The following is an 18,554-nucleotide window of genomic DNA, read 5'->3' as shown; positions in this document are numbered from 1 at the left end:
TTCCATCTGCAAATTGCTCAGTCATATTCTGGGAAGCTGAAACTGTCACAGCAGTTAAGCAGAACAAACAGTAAACTGATTTAGAAAATATATTTTATTCATAAAATGACTAAACATTGGTGCATAGACAAAATATCTTGGAGCTAGATTAATTTAGTCCCTGAATACAAAACTCAGAATATTTTTGCTCTTCCTTCGATACTGAAATCTAAAATAATAACATAAAAATAAGATGATATTCAGACTGGGTGCTGGGAGGCCTCAGATACTTGTCTTTGGATGTGTAAAACCCAGAGAAGGTGTCCAACACTTTGCAGAGTCACTTCATAAATTATGATCATTTCATGAGTAAAGGGCATGTTAACTTTCCTTGAAATTCAGGAATTTTCAAAGAACTCCTCTAGCAAGAATATTCCCTCCAGAACCCATTCTCCCAAAACATAGCTGTTTTCCAACAAGGTAGCATCTTTTTATGTTAAGAGTTTAAAGATGGACTTTGAAAAAGCCAGCCTACATAAAAAGGCGCTCTCCTTTTTTTTTTTTTCTGCTTGGATACCTTTCTGTATACATTTTGAGAACACAAGAATTGTCACACTAGGTCAGATGAACCATTCCAGTACCTGACTGATTTGCCAAGAGCAGTTGTTTAAGGAAAACTGTAGATAAGCGAGGCAGTTATGGGATAAGACCCTGGAGGGATGAGGGATCCAAGAGAGATGGTTGATATTAAAGGGTCACCTCCTTCTAGCTCAAGAGCAGTCCATCCCAATGAGCAGGAATTGAGGCAAAAATGCCAGGAGGCATCTTTTCTGCCTCTCATCCTATGCACTTATACCATCCCATTCCCCTGGACAAGGGAAGGCAAAAATTGCTGTCAACTCAGTAAGCAATCCACTCCAAAAATGAAAACGGTAACAGCTTCTGTGCTCCACGGAAATGCGCTGTCACTCATGCGGAAGGCAGCTGAGCATCCACAACAGAGAACGACAATTTAGAGTAGCTGTATTGACTTGCTACAAGTATCTTCCACCTCCAGCAGTTTCTGCAAGGCTAGCCTTCACACACATTCACTTTTTTGAAGTTGAAGGAATAATTATTCCAAGTAACCACAAAATCTTGATCCTCCAAAACATTATCAATTTAAAAAAATTCTACATGAAGTGCAGGAATACAGAAACTGTCTTCCTTCTCTCTCAAGAAGGAAAGCGAACCTTAATGTGGAAACAATATACATGATGAACACAGAAGTTTGACAAAAACCAGATTTTATATTTTAAAGTTGGACCTCTAAATTTACCAGAACAAAGAAAGTAAAGAGCTTACATTGCATCCATGACGTTAAATATTTTAAACCCTCTCTTTGCTACCAGTTGTGAATTTTCCTAAGGACATACAGGTCACTATCAAACACTGTGTGATAAAGGTAATACTAAGATACATAGATAATTTCTTTTTGGCAACGAAGAGATCATAACAGTCGTCCCAGCGGGATGTGACAGGAGTGACAGGTAAGTCACTCTTAGAATGACATCTAAGAATGTACCGGATGCAAAAGTTAACTTTTTCTGTCTTTGGTTTTGAAACACATCCAGATATGAAGAATAACACACCACACCCCCATTGTGTTTTGTAATGCCAGTGGATATTTTTCTGAAAGTCACACCATTGGAAGTTATCTGTAAATTTCTGCTGAAAATGAATTTGAGAATAGTTTTCAAAACAGGTATCTGCGTTCTTCACATCTTCAGAAAGGCAACCTGTAAAAGGAAGCGAAAACAATACTGTGATTAGTCTCAACACTGCAGGTAAAACAAAGATGTTTCATTGTATCAGCTGAAATTACATATTATAATTATCTTTTCACTTAAAAAAATAACACACTAACGTAATGAGAGAGCAGAGGCTATATTTGAGAGCAGTGTTACTTTCCCACCACTTTTCTACCTAATGTATGTCTCCTAAAACTTCCAAAGCTTACTCTTTTTGCTCAAGCACTGCACTGCACTTGTTGCCAAACTATGTATCAAAACCTTTTTTTTTTTTCCCCAGAATAACAAAGTACAAGGTGTTCATCTTGTCTAAGCCTTAAAAGGCTATTTGATAGTATTTTGACAATAGCTTAGATTAAATCTTTGATACATTCCCTGTTTTGCCCGAATATTAGCTTGTTTGAACAGTGCTGTCGCTCTAAGTGAACACCCGATTCCAAAGTCAGGATGAGAAGTCCAAAGTCATAAAGAAAAAATGCCTTACATTTTAAAATGACCAGGAACCAAGAACCTACCTTAGGGGAAAAGACAAATACTTGTATATGATAAGATAACAAATGATGTACCTCTTCTTTTTAGTGCACTAAGTGGACTGTCATGTCTAACATCTATTTAGAGGGAAGGTGATCTATCACAAGAGACCTATAGGATATTCTGGTGTCCCAACTAGTTTGTTCTTGGTCACATGCATGCAGCAGTTTCCCCTGCATGGTTTTGTTTTTGTTTAGCCTTCTTCAGAACCTGCAGGATACTGACTCAGAAAGTTAAGTTAGCTGACAGGAAACACAATCACATGTGCAGATTCTCATCTGCCAAGGAGATCGCTTCAGATATTCAATTGGGAACTTTGCTGATCACAAGGACAGAAAAAAAGATGGACAGATGCCACCACAGAAGGACAAAAAAAAAAAAACCAACAAAACAAAAATACCCCCCAAAAACAACTACCAGGTTACACAAGTCTTCTGAAAATATAACCTGTTTCTCCTACCCCACAAAAAACACACAAGAAAAAAACATTTGAGATGTACACTTCCCCTTTTTTCTCTCCAAGACCTTTCAATAGTCACCTAAGTAAAGATTCAAATTACCATCAATTGCCACTTAGGGTTTTCAGAGCTGACCCTCAATCACTACTCTACTTGATACTGTGACTAAAGAATGCATGAAGCATGATCAACCAGAAGGAATTGAATTAAAGCATAAAATATCATTGAGTGTTCAGAACAGAGAGCAAAACAGAGTAGAAACATTTCTTTTGGATTCTATGCCTGAAGAATGTTTAAGAGAGAGTTGTATGTCTGCTATAGAGGATGCAAAAAATTAAGCAAGTTTTAACATATCTAAGAGGCTTCTCAGAAAATCATTCGTACAAAAGATTCATGTCTAAAATAACATGACTACAAGGTATGAATGGGACATGAAAATAGCAATTCTGGGTTAAGAATGGAAAAAATCAAGTGATCTCACTTCCTGAACATCTCTTTTGCTACTCCAACACTAACAGCAGTAACCTATTAGAAAGCTGCAATGCTACTACATGGAAGGGTTTGTACAGATAAGACAACTGAGATCCCCAAAAGCTTCCACATTTCTGAATCATTCTTTTCTTCTTCCAAACTGGAACTAAAACTCAGAAACGAGAATTTTCAGAAACGTCTGTAGGCAAAGCTGGCCAGCAAATAGCTGGCTGGCCAGGGTGGAAAATCTGCCTGCTTTCCCATGAAATTCTTATCACGCTGACTGTTTTCATTCAGCTCAATCAGCATTTTCCAACAGTAAGTTGCTACATCAGAAAGATTTCTGTCAGCTCAACCAAGGGGTGTTGTAAAAGCTAGAGACTACTCATCATGTAGGGAAATTTATCCATTAGGCCAAAGACTCCCACCCTCAAAGACATAAAATGAAAGGAAAATCAATATGCCTGTCACCTTTCTCATGATTTAGTCACTCAGATGAATAGAGACAGATGCATAATTAATAGCAAATGTAAAATCTTACCTATGCAGAAGAGTCCTAAGTAACACAGGCTAGGGATGAAATCCTGACACCAATTAAGTCAAAGACAAAACTCACATTGACTTTAACAAGGTGAGAAATTTGTCCTTGCATTGCAAGGAAGAAAAAGAAAAATCAAGAAAAGCAATAACCATCTCAATACACAAGATTCAAAATTTTAAGCAGATTTTTCTGCCTGAGATTGCAAGCTCCTTTGAGACACAGTTTTGAGGTATCATTAGAGTGGATATACTTGTTTAATTTGACTACTTGCTATATTTTATAATGCATGAAATACAATTTTTCACTCCTTTCAGAGGATTATTTGCAACATAATGTTTCCCTAGACTGCCAGGATCCCCTACTGCCCAATACATTGAAAAACATCAAAAGGAATCATTTATCACTGTCTGTATTTATACTTACTACCAATGTGAATGAAAAGAGCACATTAGATCATCCCTATAGTTGACACAGCCAACAAAAAAGGGATAACACATGGAAATCATAAGCTGTTTAAAAAACACCTGCAACACATGAAGATGTTTGAGAACAAAACCAACTGAAACTAAACTACTTACAAAGTTTCATGTTATCCAAAGTTCAATATGAAGCGCATAAAATATTTATATTATACTGTAGATGCTCTTGGATCTCTTAAGCAGCAGTAAACCATATGTTCTACATAATAAATGAATTACTATAGGTTGGGAAAGTGGGACTAAGTGGTTCTCCCTCAATTCTCCGTCTAGTAGGATACTTGCTCTGCAGGACCGACAACTACTGGCCTCTTCCAGGTCTAGTAGCAACTCTTTCAGCAAAGTCTGCAAATCTAGTATTTCACCGCTACTAGTGCACTTTGAAAGAAAAATAATGTGCCAAACAGCTATCTGATCTACAAACTAAGGTTTATCACTAAATTCAGAATAAAAGCCAATTCTCTCATGAGTTTATGCAAAGATTTTTTATTGACCTTACCTCAGCACATTGTCCCCTTCCTAAAGCACTCAGGATACCCAATATCAATCCATCATTAAAAACCGATTTTTGTACTCTAGCATCCTTACTTCTATGACATGTGACATTTTTTTTTCATTTTCTCTTGATTACTTCTGAAGATGACAATCTTATTCTATCTCAGAGTATCAAGAGCATCTCAACACTCCACCCCATTAGTTTCCACAGAGACAGAAGCTGCTAAGACCTCTGGATAATGAACAAACATAAAGTCCACATTTTCAAGCATTTTAAAAGATATCAATACAGAGGGAGCAGCAGAGCGCCACAGACATAAAAATGATGTATCTTACAAAATCACTTTTTCTGTGAACAACAAAGCAGCAACAACTTTGTTAAAAGCTTTCGGACCCAGGGCAAGTTAAGAAATCCAGGTTGTGCTGTCCAATTCTAGAAGCTGTGCTCCCTTAGCTTTCCCAGGAAAATGGGAAAATGCAAAATGTCAAACTGTTAAGCATACTCCAGACTACATGGGAACGGTACTGAGAAGTGAGAAAAGCATCCTGACAGAGAGTGTACTTATGTGGTCAAACTTTGCAACAGGTTGCCCAGACAAATTGTGCAACCTTCATCTGTCTTTTGCATATTCCAAACCTGACTGGCGACAGCCTAGGGCACCCGCCTCTGGCTGGCCCGGCCTGAGCGGTGGGGTCGGACGGGGCAGTCTCCAGAGGTGCCCTCCAGCCTCAGCCATTCTGCGACTCTGTGCCAATTTTGTATGTACACACACACAGGCGAGTGAAACAGCAGCACTAAGCTGGTGGTAACTCTTTTGCTATAAAAACAGAGGCTGGCAATATTCTTTCCTCCGTAGGGAGAAGGTAGTTATGGGGTTATAGTTTCAGTCTTTTTGAAACTTTCTAATAACATTTTATGTTATAGAATGTTTCATCAAGCTGTGCCTCAAAACATTTTCCTGACTTCACACGATAAAAATCTTGCGGAAAACAGTGGCGTATGGGCATTTCCTAATGAATTAAGCATCCAGCCACAGAGTCAAACACTGAGGAGTAACAGGTGAAAGAAAATATTTCAGAAAATGTTTTAAAAGCGATGGAGACCTAACGAACTAGGGAGATAAAAGAAGGCGGTTCCAGATGGCAGAAGCTGCTGGAAAGAAATCTCTTCTACCCAAGCGGTAACACTGGGTGAGCAGGCAGAGCGGATGACTGCTGTAAGAGAAGCAGAAGCGTGACTAGAGGCAGCTAAACAATATATTTTAAAGAAATGCAATCTGCAAATCCAGAGCATACAATCTGTCTTGTGGAGCTGACAACAGACAGAGGAAACGCAGCACTAAGAGAAAATTATTTTCTCAGCTAAGCAAAGGAAAAGGAGTTCAATCTTTCAATCAGCTGCAAGAACCGAAAAGAAGCCAGATCCTTATTTCAACAAAACAGGAAAACAACCCATATGCCAAAAGATGTATTCCCATGCTCTAACACAAACTTTTAAACTGTTCTTATGTTTGTATTCTCTTTAAAGGAGACCAAGTGAAACATGCATAAATAAAGATCTCTGTGTAGGTCTCTCAAAGCTGAGGACACAGAATTTCTAATACCTACATCTCTCCCAAGAGCTAAACAAAAGTAGGTAGAAGACATACTACAGAATTTCTCTTCAGTATTAGAGAGGGAATTGTACTTCTGTTTACTTCTGCATAATTATAAAGGAAAATAGTGGCTTGAAAGTAGTTACATATGCTTTGGTTTCAGCAGAAGAAAATGAACCTATTACACCTATGAACGCTTCCTGAGATACGACTGCTCTGGTTTTGCTTTTCCATTACACAACAAAGAACGAAACTCCACCACCAGACTCAAAACTGAGGCTTAAACACATAAAAGATATTTTACTGTTTTCTTCTTTGAACATTAGACCAATTTCTAAATGCTACCACACACAGTTCATAACGCTACATTGTGTTTTAGAAGAACACAACTTACACAGCTATCTTAAACCATATCTACCGCAAGCAGACAATCTGTACATAAACAGATACCCATGATTTAATCCTGCACATGTGCTAGTGTGAAATCAGGCGTGATTGAATGACTGCAGAGGAAACCTTGATTATATGCCAACGAGGCTACAGCCTACAATCAATGTCAAATGCTGTATTCATTTCCACTCAAGGCTGACAGGTAATCAAGCAATGCCATGCCATCCATGTGCGCAGGAAGAGAATAACCTTCCCAAAGAGACATGGACAGCTGTGGGATCCTAGATCCTCTGCTCCTAGATCCAGCTGCACTGGTGGAAGACGTTAACTTCACAGGCTCAACAGTATCCCTCTGCTGCAAGTTACTCATCCTCTTTCCCCACAAAACGCCGTTTCAAGCTTTCTACCTAGTGCCTGGTGAAATCAAACTGGTATGCTAAACGCTGGTCTGTGCTAACCGGATTGATTTATCTGGAAATTTATCCAGATTGATTTATCCTGAAAGGGAGGGCTTCCACAAACAATTCTGCTAGCAGATCACAGGGAAGAGACTAAGCTCTGGTGGAAACAAGAGTGGAAAGCTGAGAACAGTGTTTTTTTCCACACATACAGATGGATTTGGAAAGTAACATATAGTCAAAGCCTCAGACCAAAGTCTAATTCACATACAGATTTGTATTGCCACAAGAGCTATGGCTAGTGCTAAGTGTTATGGTTTAAGCTTCCAGTGAAACACTGGAACGGGTTGCCCAGAGAGGTGGTAGATGCCCCATCCTTGGAAACATTCAAGGCCAGGCTGGATGGGGCTCTGAGCAACCTGATCTAGTTGTAGATGTCCCTGCCCATTGCAGGGGGGATGGACTAGACAACCTTTAAAGGTCCCTTCCATCCCAAAGCGTTCTGTGATTCTATGAAGCTGTAATGATTACAGCTAGTACAACTGCTTGGGTGGTTGCAATTATAGTGCAATCAAGATGCTCTGTACATAGAATACACCCCTACCTTGAAGAATCAGAGAAAGTGATATAAACAAGTTTGTGTGAGTATAACTGAGCCTACATGTAAACCTGCCCCCCTGTATTTATTAATGCACTGGTACAACTACACTGACAATGTGCATAAACACATAGAAAAGGCCATAATCCTGCCTGATATATTTCTCACTCCCGTAAAATAAAGACAGATCAAGAAGTGGGAGGATTAAAACATCTGCACCACATCGAGGTCCCAGCTCTATAAATATCTGATTTCTGATAAACTCTGCTCCAAGTTTGGTGTTCCCACAACTGCTGACGAGGGATGGAGGAGCCAAAGGAATACTGCCTTCTCTAAGGCACAACAATGCTCTTCCCACTCCTGCACCACCACCAGAAGCAGCGATGTCTTATAGCTGTTACCATTACCCTGTGGATTAGCAACTATTGACAACGGCTGATTATAAATAGCCACATTAAAACTTAGGAGTTCGCCTGCCTACCCATACTGCACAGTTTACATATTCGCTCTCACCTACTAGCCAGGGACCAAGTCCACTGATGCACAAATAACCTGTTCCAGAAATACGTTTTCGCACCAGTGTGAATGAACGGACACAAAGCAGATGGCATTAGATGAGCAGAGATGTGAGAGAACATTAACTGCTATATTTACACTCGCCCCCACTGAATCCACAGACCCATAAAAAAGCATCTGCCTTTTCCAGACTGAATACAACCAAGCTGTAGCATATTACCCCTACATCTCTGAGGCTGCTCCTGGGAAGCAAAAGGCATTTTTAGAGGAAACTGGAGCGGAAGGCAACATATTTACTACTAGAAGAATGAGAGGAGACGGAGATGTCCCTACCTTGATAGTGTAGGATTTACTTGCCTTAAGATGGCCTCCTGGTAGCCTGCAAATGCCTGGCTGTACTCCAGCTGCAAAGCTGCCCTCCATTACACTGATGTTTAATTCTCTTTTTTCTGCACTCCAGGCTCTTGGGATGACAGCTGACCGTTACATCACTGCGTGCCTGTTTTCCCTGTGCCACAGAGGTCATGTAGGTAGACTTGGCTGCTCTAATATCCCCTCCGCAGCCCATCAATGGCAGCCACTTACACAACATGTCAAAAATAATTGTTCCAGGTGCTCTCAGATAGGGAAGGTTTCCCAACGTGCTTTAAATGCCATGCAGTGGGAAGTCTGGTTTTGAGTATGCATCAAAACATGAAAAAGTGTTTTATATAATTACCCTTCCTTGTCATTTTTGGACTAAGCAAACCGAGGAACCACCAGCCTGTGCTCATAGCAGCAGAACTTCACACCACTAGGCTGGTAAGTCTCAAATACTTTACTATGGAAAACAAACAATTTCAAACAAAAATGCCACTAGAGGAATACGGGTCCCTTGCAAGGTCACTAAAACAATGCTACAATACTACAGATTGACTGAACAGATACAGTTGGACAAGCAGAGTTTCAAATATTTAATCAAATAAATTAAAATCTAGGGTCAGTATAAAAGCCTTCATGACTATCACTATCATGCTTGAATTCCAATGGAGACGGAAACTAAAATATATCCAGAACACTCTCACAGCCAAATGTGGCAGCACTGTGCTGCAAAGGACTATGTGGTGATGGCAATTATGAAGTCAACAGAAGCACAGGTTGTGGAACTATGTTATCCTGACAAGTTAAACCCTGCAAATTGGATTGAAGAATAAGGGTATGTGGAATGACAGCTTTGCAATCCGACCCACTAACCCCTATAGAGCTCAGATTTGGGTGTGGAAGAGAGGACATTTTGTGAAGGACTCTAACCTCACTCACTCTACAGGAGGTCAACATAATTCTTTAGCATATGTATCTGCAAGGAATTTCCCATCTCAAAGAGAAGTTGTTTCAAGCAGCTCGAAGGTCTTACAGGAAACATATTTTTGGTCAGTGCTACACTACCACAGCAGCAGAGGAACACAAGTGGCAGTGAAAGCTGGGGAGAACTTGGCTTCACTAGACCTAGCATCTGAACAGCCAAATTCCCTGGCACTTCTAGGAGAAGGCTGGGGAAAGGCAAGTCCTCTCCTGTACAATGTGAAAGGCGCTGTAGATCTGTGGGCTTTCCAGTCTTCATTGCAGGAAGAAACTTATTAGGAGAACATCACTCTGATAAATCACTTTCTTCTTCTGTCCAAGCTGGTGAAGATATAAAATATAACCAAAACAATCAAGCAGAAAGAGAATTATATTCCTTTCATTCAACTGCTAGTGGAATTAATTGTAACGAAAGCAAGGATTTATTTTTTTTAATATGATTTCTCAATCTGGTAATGCCCTTTCAGGATTTACGAAATAAACCCATCTATAAATCAGCATGCATTCTTTCAACTAATCCTTCCTAAAAGTATTAATTTCTTATAAGAATGAAGCTGGATTTGAAATGTGATAGAGATAAATGAGAAAAAGCAAGAGATTCCTCCAAAGTCCCAGGCTGTGCACATGCACTGCAAGCTATCTCTTTGCTAATTTAACAGTTACATGCTGAAGCTTGCCCAAACTTTAGAGGGAAAACTGTAAGCAGCTGCAAAAACAGTAGAAAATAAATCTCTGCATGTTTTTATTTTCTATGAAGACAACTGATTTATTTTTTATTTTAGATCAAGTAGTTCTTTGTGTGAAAAAAAAGAAAAGTTTTTTTGGGTTGGTTTTTTTTAGGTTAAGTTGAGAATGCTATTAATCTTTTGTTTCTTTACATCTAGATACAAGAAGCCCCAAAACTGCATGGCTTTATTTTGTCTTTTACCAGGCCTTCCTCATTAGCCTATGCTACTTTTATTTCCACTGCAGACGTCACTTCTTGTGGTACCCATCATTAAGACAGGCACAGACACAGCAGTATTATTTACCTTTGTTAGTCTTAAATACAGTTTCTCTCTTGAATGCAAACCACGATGGGGGATGGAACTTAGTACTAATGTTGCATTGCAATTACTGATCTAAAGTGAACTGGTCTACAAATCCCACGGAATTTAGGATTTTTTTAGTCAACACCAGATGATGTTTGGTTTTTACTGTAGTAATTACTACGCCGAACTTCACACTAACCAGGCAATTCAAGCAGCACATGTTTTTCTGCATCAAGTCGTTTTAAACTGCTGTAGAAAAGACATTTGTTTAAGCACATACATGTACGGGCAGTTGGGAGACACACATTAACCTAAAACAAACAAGGCACTGCAAGCTGCTGTGTCAATTTATAGCATGCTAGCTACATCCTAAAGCTAGAGACACATGAAGAAATTAATCCTTAGCACACCAAACTGGAACATATGATGCAACTCCTAAAAACTTTTTAGCCTCACTGAAAGGTGTTGCACAAGGCTGAATTAGAGAAGGTCGTGTTTGCCACCCTTTCAAAGACCTGCACTCCAACGCACAGCTCGCCATTTCACACTTCCACACACACAGCCTGCTGTCACAGCAGGATTTGCTCCGGGCTGATTTCTTCAAAGTCATGTCAGTCTAAGGCTCTGTTGTGTTTTTGCAGTTCTCGTACCACCAGATTTCTTTGCATTCTTGGGAATCTGCTTCAACTGACCAGCACCAACAATACTGAAGCACCGTCTTCCCCAGCAAGGGAAAGGAGTGACACACTGCTTCTGCTGTAGTATCCAGCAACTGCATCTCTTACAGTATTTCAGCAATGAGCAAAAGAATGAAAAAAGCCCTGAACAAGGCACTATGCATAGTCTGATGTCTTTTAAAAGAAAGGTCTAGATAGAGAGAGATATGGATTTATTTTGTTGTCCATGAAGCAAGTAAATGGTACATAATTCCAGAAGGAATAAATAGGGCCAACTAAGCAGCAACATAATCTCTCTTCAACAGAATCATCAAATCACCTCTCTCAAAAGTAAGCTGATAAGGTATGGCGCATGTCAGGTGTGAGATCGGAGATCAGTCAGCACTCTATGCACTTATTTCTTTGATGACATGCTGGCTTACCCAGATGTGTGATGTTCTGGTCATTTGCATGGTTGTTGCTCTGAATTAGATGCTCTTTGGTGGTATTCTCTGCAACATAATTTATGAAGCATCCTATCTCACCAAAATACCCTGTTACTGTATTCCAATCCTATTATGACTTAAAGAGAGGGAAGTGCTAGCAAATGTGAAAGAGAAGCACTGGTTTTAGGTCTTCACTGCACAATAACACACTCAACTGGATTCTAAGCTGGCAAATGTTTCCTTCCTTCCTCTCCTTCTCCCGTCCCTTTAGCCATGAAGTATTGTAGCAAACCCTAAAACAGGAAGGTGACTTTCAAGTTCTGCATCATCCAAACCAGAAAAATGGATAATATAGTCTTCTATTACCAGCTTATTTTTCCAGGTCAAATGATCCCTTCACTGTAAACTAACATTTTCCCTAGTATTCCCTAATATTGAACCATTCACCACATTAACTCAAATCTTTCTCCTATTTTTAACCACTACCGCCAGCATTTTTCTCCTCACACCAATCAGTCCTTCTCCCCTAAACCCACACAATACACCTTCAGTCAGGATTTACCTCCAGCCTGTGCTATGGCTCATATACTACAGTAGGAGACAAAGCCCCCACGCAGTCTTGCTCACACTGTTTCCCTAGGAAAAGCAAGATTAATACAGAAATAATTATTTGTTTCTCAGCCGCAGCAGCAGGTAAAATCTGCAAGCCAGAATCCCCTTCAGGGCCTGGCTGGAGATGCCTGTTTCTTGCTTGCGTTTCTTGTCTTTTTTCTCACCCTCCGTCCCCTGCCCTTAATAGGAGAAAAAATAGCAGGCTAAGATTATTTCAATTTTAGAAGCAACACAGTGGAACGCTAAAGAGAACAAGGAACTGAACTGGAAACATAAGGAGAAAGGAGGAGAAAGCAGTATCTCCTGCTAAAAACTGAAGTGCAGACAAGTGTTTGCACTAAATAAAACAGATACGTAATTGGTGCGGTGCATTATCAAGGCCATCATACAAGTACTAACTAAAAAAATGATTTGGGTTTCCCTCATTCTCTCCACAACTCTCAGTGTAATAGCAATACAGTTATCTGCAGGATTCAGCACTGGTAAGACACCAGAGCCATTAGATATTAGTGTTGCAGGTCAATGCATTTTTTAATTTTAATTTAATGAAAAACCATCTTTCTCTCTTTGTCCAAATTTAGCTACCTGTTAAGAGCCTGTTTGAGGCCACTCATAAGACAACCTTCTCATCTCTTACACCAAGGTGATAGAAAACCCAACAGACAGGTAAAACTGAGACAAGAAACTACAGAGCAGCTCCAGAGGTCACCTGCTCTGTCTTCAAACTGACCGTTAGGAAAAGCTATATTAAAAACTATTGTGGTAAAGTGCTTTAAAAACAGAGAGGCAACAAAGAAACAAGCCAACCACTTCTGGTTAATAGTCTACCTGCTGATGGCCTGGCAGGCGAAGTTCCAGTTTATTTTTGCTTTTGTCTCCAAACTGTGTTTCATTTACATCCAAAAAGAACATCTGCCAAAACCTGAAAGCTAAGAAATGGTCTATTATCTTCATTTCCTGCAATGTTTAGAGTTAGCGATTCCCCAGAAACCAGTACACAGATGTCAGCGGGGTTTGTAAGAGTCTCCCTTAGCAAATGCTACATGAGCAGAGCACGCTGTGATGTCATTGAAACTGCTGGGATATCCTGTCACATACGCAATGTTGTCACAGTGTAAGACATAGCCATCTCCTGTGTGCACATCCATTTCTGAATATACCAAACCCAAATGCTACCTGAAGTACCATTTGAAAGACCAAGGTGTCGGGAGGGGGCAGAGGGAGCATGACATAGAATGAATGCATTAGAGAACAACAGAAATAAATGATATCTTTTAATGAGAGGTGTTTGGTTATGGGCTCACATTTACATACAATTAATATTGTCCAAACAGTCAATCTACCATAACTCAAAAGACTGAGGTAGAGGAGATTAAAGGTGAATGTGGCACTGTTAAGTAACACTTTGAAACGAGATAGTTTGAACAGGTGTCTTCACTGGGTTATCTTTTGAAAACTTTCTGGAAAAAAGCAAGTTTGAAAAATTAGCTGTTTAAATTCTCTCTTTGCTTCCTGGCAGTTAAAACTGGAATGAGAATAAATACCTCCCTGCATGAGATATGAGGATTAATTTGTTTGTGTATATAAATGGGTATGTAAGTATCAACTACTATTTTATATTTAACACCTTATTGGGACTACGGCATTCCTACCCCAGAGTTCAGCTTTTGGCAAGAGATTAGGATTGAGTTAAAGTGGGAACAGGTGTTTGGAAGATGATATGGCTGTAATAAAAGCTCTAACCAAGATGAAGGGAAAAATAATTTAAATATGGCATTCATTTGTACCCTGTGAAATAGAGAGAGATACTCAAAGAAAATGCAAAATCACAACAACTAAGGGATATTTAGGAAAATGTCTTTGCCTACTGTGATTCATTCCCAGGGGGACACAGTCTGAGCAGCACTGTCCTTTGGTCCCAGGTCATCCTGTTCTTGTACAGTCTCATGATGCTTGTTAAAAGGCCAGGCATTCAATAAACAACAGTTTCACTGCTGAATGCTGGTTGGGTAATAAAACATTTTCAAAGCCTCAAAAGGATGTAGGAGTTTAAGGCCACTATCAGTGAGATTTGAGCTCCTAAATTACATCAGGTATTTTTACAGTGTGGATTTCTGGCCTGTAAGATCCCTACAGCCATTACTAGGTCAAACTGATTTTTATTTCTAGGGATTGAGCACATGCTTTTGCCAGCTGCAGCCAGAAGAAAAGCTGAAACCATCGATTTCAAGGCTCAAACTCATGAAAACAGATGTTTTCTTAGTAAAAAGAAGAGTTACTGACCTTGAAGCTTCATAAGAAAATACAATATTCATCATCTTTAGAATATCTTTCCCTAAATAGTAAGATAATTGAAGATAAAAGCTTAAAAGTGTTTTTTTGAAAGCAGACTGTGCTCAAACCCCAATCCTGCAAGTTAAACCTGTTAGCATCAAGATGTACTATTAATTTCGTACAATAGTAAAACCAAATAAAGCAATGACTTTTAAAAGCAAAGGCTTATGGGGGGAAGGTGTTGCAAGATGTATGGTGTTTATTATTACGTTGTTTATTGGCATACTCCATGACATTTTCTTATAAGAGTAGGACATAATGTAAAAAATAAATGAAATTTAACTATGGAGATGCAGGCAAGCCTCTCCATCGGCAGCATGGGTCCTCAGCTGTGGGAACTCCCAGCACGGTTGACTCTCAAGTCAAAAGTTAGACTGAGAATAACATAACAAACTAAAATGGTTGTCTAGACTATACTGAAGTCCCTTATGCCTTTCATTATGAAAAAACTTTCCTGAGGCCTGTGGAACAACTGACTGAAGAATGTTGTAGTATAATTTCTGTATGCTAGATGTTTATTTTGCTGGTATTAAATGATTTTTGCATTTTAAGAAGGTTTAATACAATTATCTTTGACTTCAGTACGTTTAAGGTGCATCCTTTCTGAGTATTTCTTTTCAGTAGTCACCCATGAGAGAATTAGTCTATTAAATTAGCAGACAGCAAGGAAGGTTTTAAAATGACAGACAACAGAGGATTATGTCTTGAAAACAATACTGAAGAAAACAATTTTGACCTGAGACAAATTCACACATCCTTTTGATTCTAATGACTTGATCAACAAGAACATGGTTATTCAGAAGCTGAACTTGGCCCTGTATCATTGATTCTGTACACACATTTGAACAGCGCGGAGCAGCTCCATTTAACTCAATTGTCCTAGGGAGGCAGTTATTCATGTGGTGAAGTGCTTATGGGACTCAAATCTAGACTCATAAATGGCTTATGGATTCCTGCCCCTGACAGGCATCAGACAACTCTAAATACTTATGCTCTATTAGGACAGAACTGGAAAAATTTGATGAATGCATCAGTTAATGATCATTTCTGAAGCCACTGGAAGAAAAGGAATTGGCCTTCCAAAAGGAGGGGTTGTACAAGGAACCAAAGAGATTTGGGTAATGGAACTGGATAATGCAGAAGGAGCAGAGGGAAGAGACAAGGTGACATGAACAAGAGGCCAGGGGAGACGGAAGGGCTACCTTAATCCAGATCAAATATGTTGCTGCTGAATATAAAACTACCACCCTCGATACCACAGCAATTGCAGCTAATGTACAGGTCATTAAAATACTCAAAATAAAGATATAGGCAATGTCATGTGGATGAACACTGAATAGACATGGTATTAAAATGTCTGGAAATACACCCATGTCCTGTAGACAGCTTTTCATCTCACTCAGCTTTATCCAAACAAGTCACATAAGCAATACAGATGGTAGCTTTCTCTATTATATCATATTCTGTTACTTGTGGAATGTCTGATTTATCATGAAAAATATAGGTAAATGATCCCATTTGTCCACCCTGACCTCCAAGTTAAACTGCCTAGAAAACCCAGACCTTTCCTCTCTCCAAAGATCTCAGTTATTTCTTCTAGACTGTGAGGAAGAGTTCACATCCTTCAAGATGTGAAATGTGAAAAAAAAAAAAGAAAAGCAAACAAACAGAAAAACCTCAGGCATTTACATAGATTTAATCAAAACCATCAAACCCATCTCCCAAAAAAACCCTCAGAGGGCTGGATTTACGAAGTTGAGCACAGGTTCATCTACGCAACTGTGCACCCTGTCTTCTTCCATCACTCTTATTTATCACTCTACTTCATTTTAAATAAGAACATAACAGCTCTGAAACTGAGGGCTGTGTGTCCATCATCTACCACAGCAGATACTTGCACTGTGATGGAACCAAAGGCCTCAACAAGAAAGAAATTACTGTAAGCAATAGCCATCTCCCTTCACAGACAATTTATGCAGCTCACAAACTGCTCCTCCAGTATTCATCTTCTGCAGCCTCTCTTTCCTGTCCACTTTTGCCATGCTTTGATTTAAATTTGAAAATAATCTCCTTGGATCATTCACCATGCTTTTAATTTTTCAGCCAAGTGCTATGCACAGCTTTTGTCTGTAATAGTAACAGATTGCCCAAGGACACACAATGAGTCATGGAAAGAGTCAGGATTTCCTGGCTCTTAATCCGATGCTCAGACAAGGCCTCTCATGTTTCCAACTTTCAGAGGCCGGCAGGTGGGGGAAAGAGAATAGAAGGAAGGAAAAAAAGATGGAGAGAGGCTTTTTTAGATAAGCAAAATAGACAACCAGAAAAAAACCCGCACAAGCTCTTTTCCTTTTCAGTTTCAGATGACTGATGTAACAGTAATCGCAAAATCTGCTGAAGAGCTTAAATCTAGTTTTAAAAAAATGTAATGGAGAGAACAGAGGAAAAATATTAATGGGCAGCAAAAAGACAAAAAAATTGATGTTTCTTAAAGCAGAAACAAAATAACCAGTTTGCTCAACAAGCCTGGAAACAGAAGAGAAAGGAATTCTCATGCTTTCAGGGCAAGGGGATTTGGGAAGCTTGCTCCCAAATGGGAGGGTGGGTAGCAGCATTAGCATATGCCCACCCCAGAACTGTGAAAAAATCCGGGTGTTGTGAACATGCAAGTAGGAGACATGAATCAACTGTCACTCGAACACACTTCAAAAACACCTTGCGTGTTATACTAGTCTATGTAACTTAGGAAGCTGGTTCCCTCAAGACCACCTATAATTAGCAAGAGATGAGGAACATTCAAGAGACAAATACAGATCGTGCACAGGTGATGTATCAGCAGCCTGAAAATAATTAATATCCATCCTAATAATGCCACCCACTCCAAAAGACTGTGCAACAGTTTACAAGACCCAAAATGTCACAAAGGAACAGGAAAATAATTTTTCATCCCCACAAAAGTAGGCCACCCAATCTGGATAGGGATCCAAGCAAAAAACCGAATGGATTTTCAGACAAGTTGTACTCATTTATCACTGCAAAGCACAGCTCACACATGGGCTTTGGCAGCGCTCTGTCTAACTGGCTGAAATGAGATCCATTTCAAAATAAAATGGATGTTAAACCACTGGTGCCAGTAAAAGACATTAACTGCAATTACACATATATGCACACATGTATGGGATATTTAGGGACTGCTTGTCTCAGTGGGCTGGGATAATGAGATTATTTAGAGACTTCTGCCTCAGGATACAGGTAACTCAAAGGCCATGCATTTTGTTACTATCTGTATTACAGCAACAGCAAAAAGTCTTGCTGTATTCATGACAAATATTTGCACTCCCAACCTAATCCTCACTGAAGAGATCTAGAGAAACTTCTAACAGGTACAGTCAACCCTACATTGCGGGAATGGAGATGGCTTCTTTGGGTCCCTACTCACTCTAATTAAATGAGTAACTGCAATGACAGCCATCACCATGAACAGCAAACTATTTTAGCAGAGGATAAGAACCAAGTCAGCCAGAAGGTGGTTCTTTCCAGATTCTCAATGAGACACAAGCACTAAGTAGGACAGCATTAGCCTGTATGTCACCAGGGGCCTTTCTGACCAAGGACACGGCACGGCCAAGGTACTCAATGCCCTCTTTGCCTCAGAGGTCTTTACTGGTATGACCAGCCTGCAGGAACCCCAGGCCCCTGAGACCAGTGGGCAAGTCTGGAACAAGATGACCTACCCGTGGCAAAGAAGGACCATGTTACGGAACACTTAAAGTGGGCATACATCTGCATCAGGAAAAGTGTTGCTAGCAAGTTGAGAGAGGTGATCTTTCACCTCAACTCAGCACTGGTAAGGTCACATCTGAAGTGCTGGGTCCAGGTCTGGGCTCCCCAATACA

General features: G+C 39.7%; 1 protein-coding gene across 1 annotated transcript in view; it reads right to left on the bottom strand.

Annotated features, from left to right (window-relative positions):
• Window positions 1-767: 767 nt before the first annotated feature.
• The window catches only part of UBE3D (ubiquitin protein ligase E3D), an 83,556-nt gene continuing 65,769 nt past the window's right edge, over window positions 768-18,554 (bottom strand). The window contains exon 10 of the mRNA XM_082305980.1: window positions 768-1,757. Coding sequence (XP_082162106.1) covers window positions 1,737-1,757 — 21 coding nt within the window. The 3' untranslated portion in view covers window positions 768-1,736. The remainder of the gene's footprint in view (window positions 1,758-18,554) is intronic.

Source organism: Platalea leucorodia (genome assembly GCF_965183815.1).
Source record: "Platalea leucorodia genome assembly, chromosome: 3".
Classification (NCBI taxonomy): domain Eukaryota; kingdom Metazoa; phylum Chordata; class Aves; order Pelecaniformes; family Threskiornithidae; genus Platalea; species Platalea leucorodia.
The sequence above is the reverse complement of the archived record's forward strand: the minus strand, read 5'-3'. Positions and strand labels throughout refer to the sequence as shown.